Below are 14,280 nucleotides of genomic sequence, written 5' to 3'. Positions count from 1 at the left end.
CGCACTGGTGGGATGTTACGTGATACCACGTAATTATACGTTTGTGACTATTACAGCGCCATCTATCACAAAGCGGAAAAAGTGGTCCAAGTAAAACATTCATATTTGTTTACGTAGTACACGAATATGTAATAAAAAATGTGGGTTCCTATTTTTAAAAAAACGCAGTTGATATCCGTTTGATCTATGGCAGCGCCCCGTAGCGCCATCTGGTTTCCGCCTTCAAGCCAGACGAGTTTCGTTCTTTGTAGTTTTTTCGTTTGACGCTTATTTTGTGTGATATTTGGCTCGGTCACTATCAATGGACCACCCTGTATATCGTGTCTCCTAGCAGGGATGGACGAAGTGAAACTGGACTTCATTGAACATCTGGTGCAGCGACACGGCCACAAAATTGTATGCTCAAAAAAATGGATAATGCTACTCTGATTACCAGTTACCAATGGCTTTAACTTGTCACACTCTGAAGTAACAGAGTAACGGTGCCCTTTGATCCCACTGGCGCCGTCGAATACTGAGATGTTCGTTATCTGACGGCGGACTGCCCGCGCTACCCGCCGCAAGTATCAATTCGCGACGGTCGAAGGCCGGCGTTACGTATCGGAAGGCGATAAGCGCTGCGCCGCAAGTCATGCCTCTGCGGCGGTAGTAGGGGGGAGGGGGGGATCTGGCGCCTTCATCTGGCGGAGGTCCGCAGCCGGCAGTCCAGTGAGTGAGCCTGTGGCCGCAGGACGCAGCCCAGCCCAGCCGCCATGGACGCCTCCAAGCGAAAGTCCAACCCGAACCCGCGCGCCACCGCCAACCCGCTGTCCGTGCTCACCTTCTGGTAAGCCGCCGCCGTGCAACAATCCACCTGGGACTACCTCATCCGTGTCTCGATTCGAACGACGCTCGACCATCCCACTGAATCTGACGGTGCGCGGACTCTTCAGAGGGCAGGAAATTTACTGTGGCAATGCTGAGTCAGCGGTAGACACAGTAGGGCAGGCCTTCTACTCTCGTGAGTGCGCTCTCGACGCTGCGGCTCCCCCCACCATGCGCTGTTCCGAGCGTGTGTGTGAATGAGGCGGCTGTAAGCTGAAGGCTTACACCAGCGGGAAACTTGGGAAAACGTGTTTGCATCGCAGTGCGACAACTTCTGAGTAGCGAATGTTGCGGCGTGCTTCTTTAAGTGGAAATTTATCGGCAGTGTTTATTTGCAACTTTTTATTTTTCTTGCAATGCAATGACTTTATTACTTAGTCAAATAAGTACCATAAACCGGGTACACTTTGACCGATTTTCAGATTCAAATGTGGTTATCAGGACTGTTTTTAACTTCTGTGATATTTATGTCAATGAACATAGGTGTCTGTACGGAAGGATTACATACTAATTAGCACAAAATATTTTCTAAAATACAGAGGAAGTAATGGAAAAAATGTAGGTGGTTAAAGTTAACATGGAATTCGGGATACATTGTCCAGCCTATATCTTCCACCACAACTGTCAGCTACCATTCCATTTGTGTTCAATATTTCAAAAACACAGAGGAACGTTGGCCGCCCAGAAACAAATACATTGATCCAAAGTTTTCTTAAGTGCTTTATTAAGCCTCATAAAAGAAATAACCTAGTACGGTACATAAAGCAGTGTGATCCATCATCAAAATTACAAATTTAATGAACGGTACTAAGATAGGCTACCACACAAGTAGCTCCAAATATAGCTACTTATAATACCTTCAATTTCATCCAGCTTAGACCTAAATCCCCGTTTCAAAACATCCACTGCAGTTAGAATTAAGGTTATCTTTTTCTTAATTTATCGGGACAACGTCTGCCACTTGTGTTCAAACAAACTTCATTCCTCGTTTCTGGTAATATTTGACGTTAAATGTTGTACCTGAATCAATGGCTAAACCACAACAGTTTGCAATGTGCGCACTATTTGACAGACATTTTTGTTTTTTAGTTGTAGATACATTAAGTATTACAAATGAGCCGTCGTGTGTACCCCTATGGATAATGTACGTTTCCGTTACTTCCATGCTGTCATTGGCATTAACTCTGTTTAATAAATTGTGTATCTCTAATCCTTGGGTAACACTGGTCGTTCATCAAAGTAAACCCGAGAAAGCACGCACATAATCTCAGAAATCGTAATATGGAGACAGATAAAAAATTCGTGGGTGGTCTGTTTTGAGAAATAATCGAGTAACGTACATGGTATACTTGAAATAAACCCTCGCTTTGCAGTTAAATAGTGGATCTCGCACACCCTCATTTTACTACATTTTTTTGTATACAATTATAAGTCGCAACACGTTCGCCTACTGTTGCACAAAAAACTCGGCCATTTAGCGTATACTGATGGGACTTTTACTACCAAACATAATATACTGAACATCGAACTGAAAACCAGCAGAGAGCTGTAAAACTTTTGGTGTCTGGGAGGTCAAAGTAACCATGGCGTCCAAACTATATCGGGCTTACGGTGTAAGCTAATGCGGTCAGTAGAACTGAAAAAGCATGAAATACACGCATTTAACATTAACTGGGGTTGTTTCCAATTTTGTACACATTTCGATTTTAAAATAATGCAGTACTAGCTGTTAACCCGTAGCTGCACTGTTTTGTGTGACAGTAAGTTAGCTACTATACGTGCAATAGCATCGGCTGCTCGCGTGTGTCTGCGTGTTGAGGTCAGCATAGCTCGTGATGTGCGCCCCCACTCTGCTCCCTGCCGTGTCCCAACGCACGATGCGTCAGCGCGAGCGATGTCGCCGCGGGGCAGTGCGTACAAGGGGGTGCGGCCATGTGTGTGCACTGTGCTAATGAAGTAGCCATATCAACAAGTAGTGTGAAGTATGGATTAAAATCATCGGAGACTGTACAGGCGTTGCATTCATTACTTTGAATCTTATCATGTAAAACATATCAACCAATAAAAGCATTTAGCAAACATCATAAAGATCAAAAGTTAAAGAGCAAACAGCTTTTCCAAATAGTAAATATTTGTCCCAAATTCGCGTAATATTCTTGAAATCAGTAAACCTCTTGTACTACACAATTTCTAAAGCAGCCTATGTTCTTCCACAGGTTTCAAGCTATCTCCGCACCAAATTTCATCGAAATCGATTTTGTGGAAGTATGGACAAAATTTCGAATTAAGATATCTTTTTTTTCGTGATACTATTTTTATGAAATGAAGCCTGTACGGTGCTCGTAGCTATTCTTTGAGTTACCTGTGGTGACCCCATGAAAAATGATCTAGCAGCTTTGTAGATTAGCATGTTCAAACACGAAAACGCACAATACAACGGTTTCGAATAAAAGATTAAATATTGATATCTGTTTTTCGTTATCCGATTTTTGCGAAATGAAGCCCGTGCGGTGTCCTGATCTGAGCTGAAGTTACCAGTGGAAACTCCAAGAAAATTCAGCCGCTAGTTTGGGAGAATAGGGTGTGCGCTCGGAGCGCCAGGCAGGGCCGCTGCCCAAGTGATGTTGTGTCCAGGCAGGCCTGTTGCAGCGTACAGGTACAGGCCTTGACCGAGTACTGGACACCGGAAGACGTTCTCAGAAGCAACGGGAGGTTGACACGGTGCAACTAGAAGTATATTTTCAGTATCACAAAAGCTCTCAGTCTGATACAGAGACGCTCAGACGTTGCCTCGCTATCTACAAAGGAAGCACTTGCTGGCGGCCACAGAGCGTGCGATGCTTACACTTTCCCGCTTCCAGCGACAAAAATGGTTCAAATGGATCTGAGCACTATGGGACTCAACTGCTGTGGTCATCAGTCCCCTAGAACTTAGAACTACTTAAACCTAACTAACCTAAGGACATCACACACATCCATACCCGAGGCAGGATTCGAACCTGCGACCGTAGCGGTCGTGCGGTCCCAGACTGTAGCGCCTTTAACCAGCGACACTACTGGCGATTTCAGGAAACACGTGTTTGTTGCGGTCGACTCTCGCTGGGCGTCGCGGAACGTACGTGCAACGTCAAGAACGCTCGGAAACGATGGTCTGACTGACATTGACGGTGGCAGCTCTTCTAACATCCTCAAGTTGGCGTGATTTTCGTCGCATACACTCACGTTAAATCAGACCATTTTGTGTCTCATTAAGCTTTGTTTTATTCATTGCTATTTTTCGTGGCAGATTACGGAGGTTGCATCAGGATTTAATGCTTTGTTGATTTCGGTTTTACGGTACCTGGACAAAGGAAAAGTAAAACATTAGGAATGGGAAAAACCGAACGGGTAAATCAGCACCGCTATTTTAGCTCTGAATAACCAGTATTTTTCGGTATTTGTTTGCTCTAGGGTTAAACTAGGTGCTTCCATTTTTTGCTAATAACTAAAAAGTGGTTTTTTTTTTTTTTGAAAATGGACCTTCTTTTAAGAAGGAGTAATTTTTATTCGTAAAATTTGTATTGTTATGAAATTCTGCGATTTTATAGCAAATGGAAGAAGCGATCAGTTCTATTTTAATAACAATGCCGACAGAAACGAGCAACAAAGATGTGGCATAAGATTTGGTGCAGCATTGCTGAGCCAGTGATGTACGTTCATCGTGTGCCGTGGCGTAACAGACGCTACGTGTGCATGTGCAGTGTCCAAGTCTCTGCCGATGTTGTCTGTGTGGTAGTTTCTCTCTGTCGTCACAGCTGTATTACGGTCTGGAAGTAGTTTACAGAATGCGGTATCATTGAAGTACAGTGCTCCATTTTCCTCAAAAGATTAAAAACGGGAGGAGCCGCAACAAACTTGCGACATAATGTAAGGAAAAACTTAAAACGTAACAGGTCATTCACAGTTTACAATAAAAATAGAGTGCAGCTGACCTGGTGCCTGTGTCTACATAACGTGCATTTATCTGCTTTTAACGCTTTGGGCCGGCCGGAGTGGCCGAGCGGTTCTAGACGCTGCAGTCCCGTAGCGCGCGACCGCTACGTCGCAGGTTCGAATCCCGCCTCGGGCATGGATGTGTGTGATGTCCTTAGGTTAGTTAGGTTTTAAGTAGTTCTAAGTTCTAGGGGACTGTGACGTCAGAAGTTAAGTCCCATAGTGCTCAGAGCCATTTTTTAACGCTTTGGAACGGACAAATTAACATGAGAAACATTCTTCTGCCTCATTTTTCACCCTGAGTACTCGTACTGTCCAGATAGTGGCACGTTTCCGCGATTACAACGTGATTTTTGAACAAAGTTTCAAAAAATTAAAATCGGTAGGAGATACTGGTGGTTTCTCTAGTAGTCAATCGCTTACCACTTTTTGAGAAAAGCAGAGAACAGTGGACGGATTAACTTTTTTTTATTTGCCTATTTAATTCAGTATTTTGACTCTATTTATCTTGAAATTGAGGGAGTCAAAAATTTTTAATACTTGTTCGATTTCTACGTTTATACAGCAAAATTGTGGGAATAAAAACCGAAAATCGCTTATTTCAGAAACTGGTTATTTTGTGCTGTTTGAACTGTCCGGTTAAACTGGTGTTGGAAGAACCGCTATAACTGAAAAAGCGGCAACCACCATGCAAACAACGCAGTGCCTAAATAAAAGTACAAAATATGAGTTTTACAATGAAAATTTTTTCAACAGTGAAACAGTCTGCTCTGTCGAGAAAGAAACCTTTTTGACTTTATTTGGAACTTAGAAAGAAAGAAAAACACAAAGGATAAAGCAACAGGTGATATGTAAACCGGCGGGCGCTCCCTCACAGCTTCACGTTCTCTGTACTGTGATGCGTGACAACACGTCTCGTTCACGTTCCCTGTAGTGTGAATAGACTAGCGCCAGCACCAGTTAACGATGCAGTGGCGCCCACTGAGGATTTTAAGTAGGGACTACATAGAGTACCATTGCGCAACAGGAGTGGTGCATTGTCTAGGCGAGAGAACACGCCACGTGTTTCCTACAGACACGGCTCTGCTACGAGATGGATAACTAGCGCATCCCAGAGTGCGAGGGAAATGATGCGGCACTGTGATACATACTCCAAAGTTCAAGTAGGCAGGACAGTACGATTCTTGTGGGCAAAACGTCTAAATTCCACACAGATTCGCCGTGAAATTTTGGCGGTATATTGACCAAACGCAATGTCGCGTCCAACTGCAGTGAAACGGAGCCAACAATGTATTGACCAGGGCCACCGGACAGACGTGCGCGGTGCCGACAATGAAGTCCAGACCTCGCAACACGCGAGGTCAAGGTCAAGGAACCCGACAACGGCCGAAACAATGGTGACCGATGACGTCATTGGTGGAGGATGACACGGCGGTCGTTTGGACCCCATTGGCCCATCAGGGCCACGACGCGAATCTTCACCTTTTTACCTGACATAATAACACGTAATTTACTTTTTGATGTCCCCTTGTACTTAAGGCGTACCATGAAAGCGAAAAGAGAAACCAGCTACGTGTTCCTAGAAGTGTTCTGTTTCTACACTGCCGATGCATCATCCTCCACACAATATAGTTCTCGTCCACAAGATCAGTTTTTAAAATCAGTACAAGAGCATACTTAATCTGTTATGAGCTTTCTGCCTCATTAAAAGTGCATAATAAAATTGAACCTTCAACAAGCAAGCTTTTCTTCTACGACTCCTATCTACGGAGTTGCTTTCTGCCCATTATGATTTCAATTTCACTCTACTGCACATTTCAACTAAACATCTACGTACTACTCTATCCCCTGGTACACCAACTTTTCCCTATATCTAGTTTTGCAGTAAAGGTAGTTGCGTCTAATTTTCTGTAAACAATAAAATTACTTTGTCGTGTCCTATCGCAGCTTTTACTTTCCGAACACAGGCTTAATATTTTAAAGATCTTCGCTGCGAAAATATTTTCGCGATCGAGTCCATTTACGGTTAAAATCACGTCGCTCTAGATTACAGCGCCGCGAAAATATTGTCCTGGCAATCAATGAAGCAAACAACACCAAAGTATCCGATAACTGGATACAACAAGATTGGAACGTTCATTGGGACCAGGATACTGTTCTGGATGTTAGATAGAACTGTAGCTTAGTTTACTATATATACTGTTTCGGTTCAGACACATCCTAATTCCTTTCCCTCTCCAATTTCTCCTTTATATTTGTTGTACCTGCCAAATGATTAAAAGCGCGTGTAGATTTTGCTAACGCTATTCGTCTATAGTAGTTTGAGAAAGTGTTAATAAAAAAAGCATGTTTTTTGTGATAAAACTGGAATCATTTGTATATTATGATATACACATATTTGAAACCGTCTGTTTAAGCCCATCATGTTACGCTAAAATTTAACATAGGGTTCCATTTAAAGAAACAAAAGATGGCCTCATATCTCTGTAATAAAACATAGCACAAACATGAAATGTGATGTATTCAACTGGCCCCTTGCCCTGCAATTCACTGTCCAAACGGCATCCTTATATCTACGCCGGTTGGGGAGATACAAAGGGTGTTATGACTCGGCTTCCTCACCCTGTATAGTCGCGTGGGACCGTTGAGGTCCGGCGCGGTGCTGAGTATGACTCTCCTGAATCCACCGATTCTAGATGCGCGTGACAGTCGTGGAAACCTAAGACCGTAGTTATAACAAAGTAAACGTCCTTTACTTGCTGTCCTTTCTCGTGTTTCGATTTTAATGACCAGTAATATAGATTTTCCACGGTTTGTCAAAAATAGTTCGGCCGAATAGTGCGACGACTGGTCCGGCAAGGCCCGGCCTAATTTTTCGATGGCACTTCTAACAAGTCTTCCTTCCTATAATAGCTTCCCGTGTCTCAAAACGCCGGTAACAAAGAAATATACGCTACGCACGAGTGTAGTCTGTTGTCGGTTCCCCCTTCCCAGTTCAGCGCGCATCGGCCGCAGCAGAGGGTCACGACACCACGTTGCAGACCCCCAGCCCCCTCCAGCGCTCACGGCGACATGTGAATCGGGTCCTTCCCGCCGCGGCGTACAGGTGTCCTCCAAGGCCGCGCAGTGAGGTGTGCAAAGCGGCAGCAGGAAGTGACCACTGCCCGCTACCTACTAGATACGACGCAGCGGCAGTTAGCACCGTACGTGACGCGTGTTTTGTTCAAACCTCGGCAGCCGATTTGGTGTCAAGCACCTAACACGATAGGTTCACGATACCGTGAAGCGCGACGAAATTATTGAGGGTTTAGAGTGAGACAGCTGCATAACTGCAACTAGTGAATGCTACGCGTTAAAAAGCCAGTCAGCGATTGGTGACTGGTACTCACAACAGCGCCTTGTTCTTGCCCCACACGTCATCAAGGGTATACACATAATTTTATTCTACATAAGTTTATAAGACGAATAGCTGTATCACACATGGCCCATTTTGTTACACATTTCAACTTCTGGTCTGAAGATAATCGCTTAGACGGAAAACGGTCACCAGAATTAATCCATACGTATTATGAAAATGGATATATTGTATGTATATATGTGTATTTTCCACATCTCCTCCTAAGCCACTGGACCGATTTCAACCAAACTTGATACACATTTCCCTTGCCTTCAGACAACAATCACTTTGAGGGTAGGAACCACCTACTTACCGTAGTTCAGGAGGTATACCATCATTAACAACGAGATGCGTGAAAAACTGCCGCATCATGCATGACGTTCACATTTATTGCTTTTGTGCCACTAACTCTGTTCGCAGTCCATTTCGCAGACAGTATCCACTTTGCCGCTAATGTACCTACAAAATTATATCCTGGTACCACTCATAGTTCAGCAGATATGCCGTCATAAACAATTAGAAGCGTCAAAAACTGCCGCATTATGGAGGGAGGTTAAATTTACCACTTATTTGCTACTAATTCTATTCGTTACACATTTTGCAGACAGTATCCACATATACCTCTCAATTTACCTGCAAAATGATATAGTTATATAACACATAAATCGGGAGATATGACGAAACAAACAGTAAAATGCATGAAAACCTGCCGCATTATGCATGACGTTTAAATTTATTATTTCTTTGCTACTAACGCTATTCGCAGCATATTTCGCATACATTATTGACATATACTGCTCACTGAGCCTACACAAATACATCATTGTACGACACATAATTCAAGAGATATGACGTCATAAACATTTAATCGCGTGAAAAATTGTCGCATCATGCACGGAGTTCGAACACATGTATCCTTTAATTCTAAGACACTCCTACAGTCGACTCAAGGAATACCTTTGACTCCTGGCAGCGATTTTGACAGTTTTCAACTGCGAACAGCGAACGGCTGCAGGCAAAAACGAGCTACACAGCTATGCGTAGGCGTTGCCATAGAAACGTGCAAATTCGCGTTGTAGACACGAAGCAGCTGCGACCAGCGTACACAAACTGTCCGTGATATTGTACTTTTACATTTGTGCATTATACATATTTCTTTGTACGACTGTTTCATAATTTCAAAGGTATTTTCACTAATACATGGAAAGAAATTTTTTGTCACTTACACTACAAGCACAATTCATTTTTTTGTTTCTGTCTGTAATAGAAAATTGACTCAATGAAGACGTGGGAAATGCCGGGTTTGTCAGTTACTAAATACGTAATTATTGCGCTCGAAACTGTCTTTTTTCTTATACTACACTCCTGGAAATGGAAAAAAGAACACATTGACACCGGTGTGTCAGACCCACCATACTTGCTCCGGACACTGCGAGAGGGCTGTACAACCAATGATCACACGCACGGCACAGCGGACACACCAGGAACCGCGGTGTTGGCCGTCGAATGGCGCTAGCTGCGCAGCATTTGTGCACCGCCGCCGTCAGTGTCAGCCAGTTTGCCGTGGTATACGGAGCTCCATCGCAGTCTTTAACACTGGTAGCATGCCGCGACAGCGTGGACGTGAACCGTATGTGCAGTTGACGGACTTTGAGCGAGGGCGTATAGTGGGCCTGCGGGAGGCCGGGTGGACGTACCGCCGAATTGCTCAACACGTGGGGCGTGAGGTCTCCACAGTACATCGATGTTGTCGCCAGTGGTCGGCGGAAGGTGCACGTGCCCGTCGACCTGGGACCGGACCGCAGCGACGCACGGATGCACGCCAAGACCGTAGGATCCTACGCAGTGCCGTAGGGGACCGCACCGCCACTTCCCAAGAAATTAGGGACACTGTTGCTCCTGGGGTATCGGCGAGGACCATTCGCAACCGTCTCCATGAAGCTGGGCTACGGTCCCGCACACCGTTAGGCGTCTTCCGCTCACGCCCCAACATCGTGCAGCCCGCCTCCAGTGGTGTCGCGACAGGCGTGAATGGAGGGACGAATGGAGACGTGTCGTCTTCAGCGATGAGAGTCGCTTCTGCCTTGGTGCCAATGATGGTGGTATGCGTGTTTGGCGCCGTGCAGGTGAGCGCCACAATCAGGACTGCATACGACCGAGGCACACAGGGCCAACACCCGGCATCATGGTGTGGGGAGCGATCTCCTACACTGGCCGTACACCACTGGTGATCGTCGAGGGGACACTGAATAGTGCACGGTACATCCAAACCGTCATCGAACCCATCGTTCTACCATTCCTAGACCGGCAAGGGAACTTGCTGTTCCAACAGGACAATGCACGTCCGCATGTATCCCGTGCCACCCAACGTGCTCTAGAAGGTGTAAGTCAACTACACTGGCCAGCAAGACCTCCGGATCTGTCCCCCATTGAGCATGTTTGGGACTGGATGAAGCGTCGTCTCACGCGGTCTGCACGTCCAGCACGAACGCTGGTCCAACTGAGGCGCCAGGTGGAAATGGCATGGCAAGCCGTTCCACAGGACTACATCCAGCATCTCTACGATCGTCTCCATGGGAGAATAGCAGCCTGCATTGCTGCGAAAGGTGGATATACACTGTACTAGTGCCGACATTGTGCATGCTCTGTTGCCTGTGTGTATGTGCCTGTGGTTCTGTCAGTGTGATCATGTGATGTATCTGACCCCAGGAATGTGTCAATAAAGTTTCCCCTTCCTGGGACAATGAATTCACTGTGTTCTTATTTCAATTTCCAGAAGTGTACTAAATACGATCGGTGTGCTTCTGCTATGACATCAGAAATTATAATATGTCATTCAAGTTCCTACATATTAATCGTTGTAAAGGTAAGTGCATTTTTACGCACGCACATAACACGAGCGAGGAGTATGAAAGTGTTAATTGCGTGCTCTAACCCGCACAAGTGAGTAAGAGTAAGCTTTCAGTCAGCCAAGAATTCGCACGCAATGCTCATAGCCATAGCGTCCTACAGTTGTTATGTCACCGTTCTTCATGTTTATCACTCTTTGTCCATTCGTCATCAAAATCACATCCGCACCCTGGGCAAAACCATTTTGACTGCGGAATAAGTTTTTACAGGACGAATTTTTTTCCTACGACGTCTCGTTTTAGTTTTCTCTCTTCGCTTCGGTATTAATTCTCATCATTATCCTTCTGTTTCTGTTCGAGAGCATTTTTCAGCGGTGATAAGATGGCGGTTTCCAATTTTTTGGATCCTACATTTCCTTCTGTCACCTTTCGACAGATTCGGCAGCGGTCAGAACTCATAAATGGCCGTATGCGCTTCCACGCTGACGGCACTGAATTCAGGCACTGCCGTAGTTTCCTGACTGGATTCCCTTCATTCGACCAATGTCCCCAGCTGTGTTTTGTACTTGATGATCTGGACTGCAGTTTTGTGTCGTGCCGTTACCCGAGAAGGAAGAAACTCCTCCACCGAGTAAATATTAGGCATGCTTTTACTATCTCCCATACTGTTGCTGTCCGGTAGTAGGCACTTCTGATGAACTGCCGCAATCATGAGTACCCTTGCTCGAAAGTTCACTAGATGACAAGTGCATAGTTAGATCCCAACACATGACAGTCTGTTGCTACTGCGTTGACAAGGGAGGATACTACGTAGATTTAATAGCTAATACAATAAATTAAACTGCAGTGACTGCCTGGTTGAAACCGCTTTATGTACGAATTGCGTATGTCACCTTAGAGTCTAACAAAAAAAGGAGCTATAGTAAATGTCTGCTCTTTATGCCACTGTGCACTGCTACAATGGCTAGCCAATGTCTGTATCCCTCCAAGTGCAGCCAACAAAGGAAGCTTAGCCATTACGCACATGTAGACGACGCACATTCTTGACCGAACTTCCCTTCATTTTGTGGACTCCGAACCACGTGGCAACATGATATTTTTCACGTGCAACATGATATTTTTCACTTGTATGATTAATTATCAGAGGTGACAGAAGAGATAAGTGGCGGAAGAAAACCCGTGGAGCGATTGAGAATTGATCTCGTACCTTTGCATTCATAGTTTCAAAATTACCAAATTAGTCGCCGATTCACACAAAGTAGTGCAGCTGAAATAAGACATTTTTCATCAAGATATCTCATATGCGACGAGTTGATATCCGGTTTGTTAGGAAGTCAGCTTATCGTGACTGCCAATTTCTAGGGCGTCCTGTCAGCATAATTGGTTCAAATGGCTCTGGGCACTATGGGACCCAACATCCGAGGTCATCAGTCCTCTAGAACTTAGAACTACTTAAACCTAACTAACCTAAGGACATCACACACATCCATGCCCGAGGAAGGATTCGAACCTGCGACCGTAGCAGTCGCGCGGTTCCGGACTGAGGCGCCTAGAACCGCTTGGCCACCGCGGCCGGCTGTCAGCATAATTGCCACGTGTTTCTCACTCTTCGTTTTTAATCGCCTGTACCTGGGAAGATGTGTTGTGCAACGTCCAGAGGTTTGGTCGCTCCAAGCAAGATACAACTGTGTAGTGTTTAGTTTGGTAATGGCTCGTAGAACGTTCTGGACGAACGCTCACAGTTTATCAGTAAGTTGTGTTTGATAGAAACCACTATTTACAACAGTCGAATTTTTCGATAACGTCAAAGCTTGCCATTTTCTTGGTATGACGCTAAAAAGTGAAGCATGGTAGCAAGCAAAGCATGTCAGAATCATGGAGTCACTTAATTCGTATGTTAATGAACAACCTACTGCGATAAGATAAGCTGAAAATGGATAAGCTGATAAGCTAAGTGGTCCTTTCAAGACATCAACTTGACAGCTACTACTTTCAACGGAGCAACACGCTAGTAAAAGAAAACCTTGCTAACCTGTCATCTGAGGGGGGGCTTCAGAACGCATGGGTACTACACCTAAGACCGTCCTCATACATTTGTGTTTAGCTCGCAAACCACACAGTTTCTTTGTGACAACGGACGCGCGTAAAATAGCTGCGAGGGCTTTGTTAACGGCGGTCGAAGAGCAGCGGAGAAAATCGTGAGGCAGAATCCGGAATTTTCCATGACCTGAACAGTGCTTTGCTGGTAGAGGAAGACTTCATAGTGCTGTACAAGTATCTGAGATACGTACTGCTAGAAGTTATTCGTTATCTCAACTGAATTTTCCTCCTATTTTCGATTTTAAAGTAATATATTTAAAGTACAGCGTGTAATGTAAGTTTTTACATGTATGCGTATTCAAATGGGTCAAGTGGCTCTGAGCACTATGGGACTGTGCGTCCGGTCAGGCGCAAATTCGCAACTTCCCACTCACCTCACGCGACGAGCCCCATCAATTCTCCCCCTACTCGTATCTTTCTGATTCTCGTAGGAGTTCGTGCATTGGCTTAACATCTGAATTGAAATTTTTTCATCAAACAGTCGTCGCGCCTACAGAATTATAGATACGATTGGTGTCTGTTCTGCCGAACATGCCGTCATTTGCCCGATGCGGCCTTTCCTTCTTCTAGATACGTTCGGCAGAATTCCCTGTTTCATACAGATAAATACCTCCCGAAGATTCCGATCGATAAGGGTGAAAACTTGAACTAACTGATGGTTTGAAGTATGGAATGTAATTAGCGTGGTGGAAATGATTTTGAAACAATCAAATATTCACTATCCTCTTGCCATGTCAAATGAGACTACAAACCGGAACTTCCGACTGTTATCTCCATTTTAGTAGGGAGTAACAAACAATCGTTGATGGCTGCTATGGTAGCCTTTTAGAAGCAATAAACTGAATGTGACTGGATGTCCTACCTCGTCGTGACGTCATGCTGACAAGACTTCAACTGTCTGCCATGGAGGACGCTAGTGGAACCGCCGCTCCCATTGGGACGTAAGGAACGCGGCAAATTTCCCTGTAGTCCATCCGTATCAAAAACCGGCTTCTGTGCACCACTCAGAGGTAGCGAGGGCACTGGTTGACCAAAGGCAGGCCACGGAAGCGGTCACAACAATCAGTCACTCCTGACTAAGACGTGGAAGGTAATTGC

The 14,280-nt window shown here is 45.0% G+C and overlaps 1 protein-coding gene across 1 annotated transcript in view; it reads left to right on the top strand.

The window, feature by feature from the left end:
* The first annotated feature begins 717 nt into the window (after positions 1-717).
* LOC126458619 (ATP-binding cassette sub-family C member 4-like) overlaps positions 718-14,280 on the top strand; it is a 170,416-nt gene continuing 156,853 nt past the window's right edge. The window contains exon 1 of the mRNA XM_050095785.1: positions 718-826. Coding sequence (XP_049951742.1) covers positions 753-826 — 74 coding nt within the window. The 5' untranslated portion in view covers positions 718-752. The remainder of the gene's footprint in view (positions 827-14,280) is intronic.

This window comes from Schistocerca serialis, chromosome 2 (assembly GCF_023864345.2).
Source record: "Schistocerca serialis cubense isolate TAMUIC-IGC-003099 chromosome 2, iqSchSeri2.2, whole genome shotgun sequence".
NCBI lineage: Eukaryota > Metazoa > Arthropoda > Insecta > Orthoptera > Acrididae > Schistocerca > Schistocerca serialis.
The sequence above is the reverse complement of the archived record's forward strand: the minus strand, read 5'-3'. Positions and strand labels throughout refer to the sequence as shown.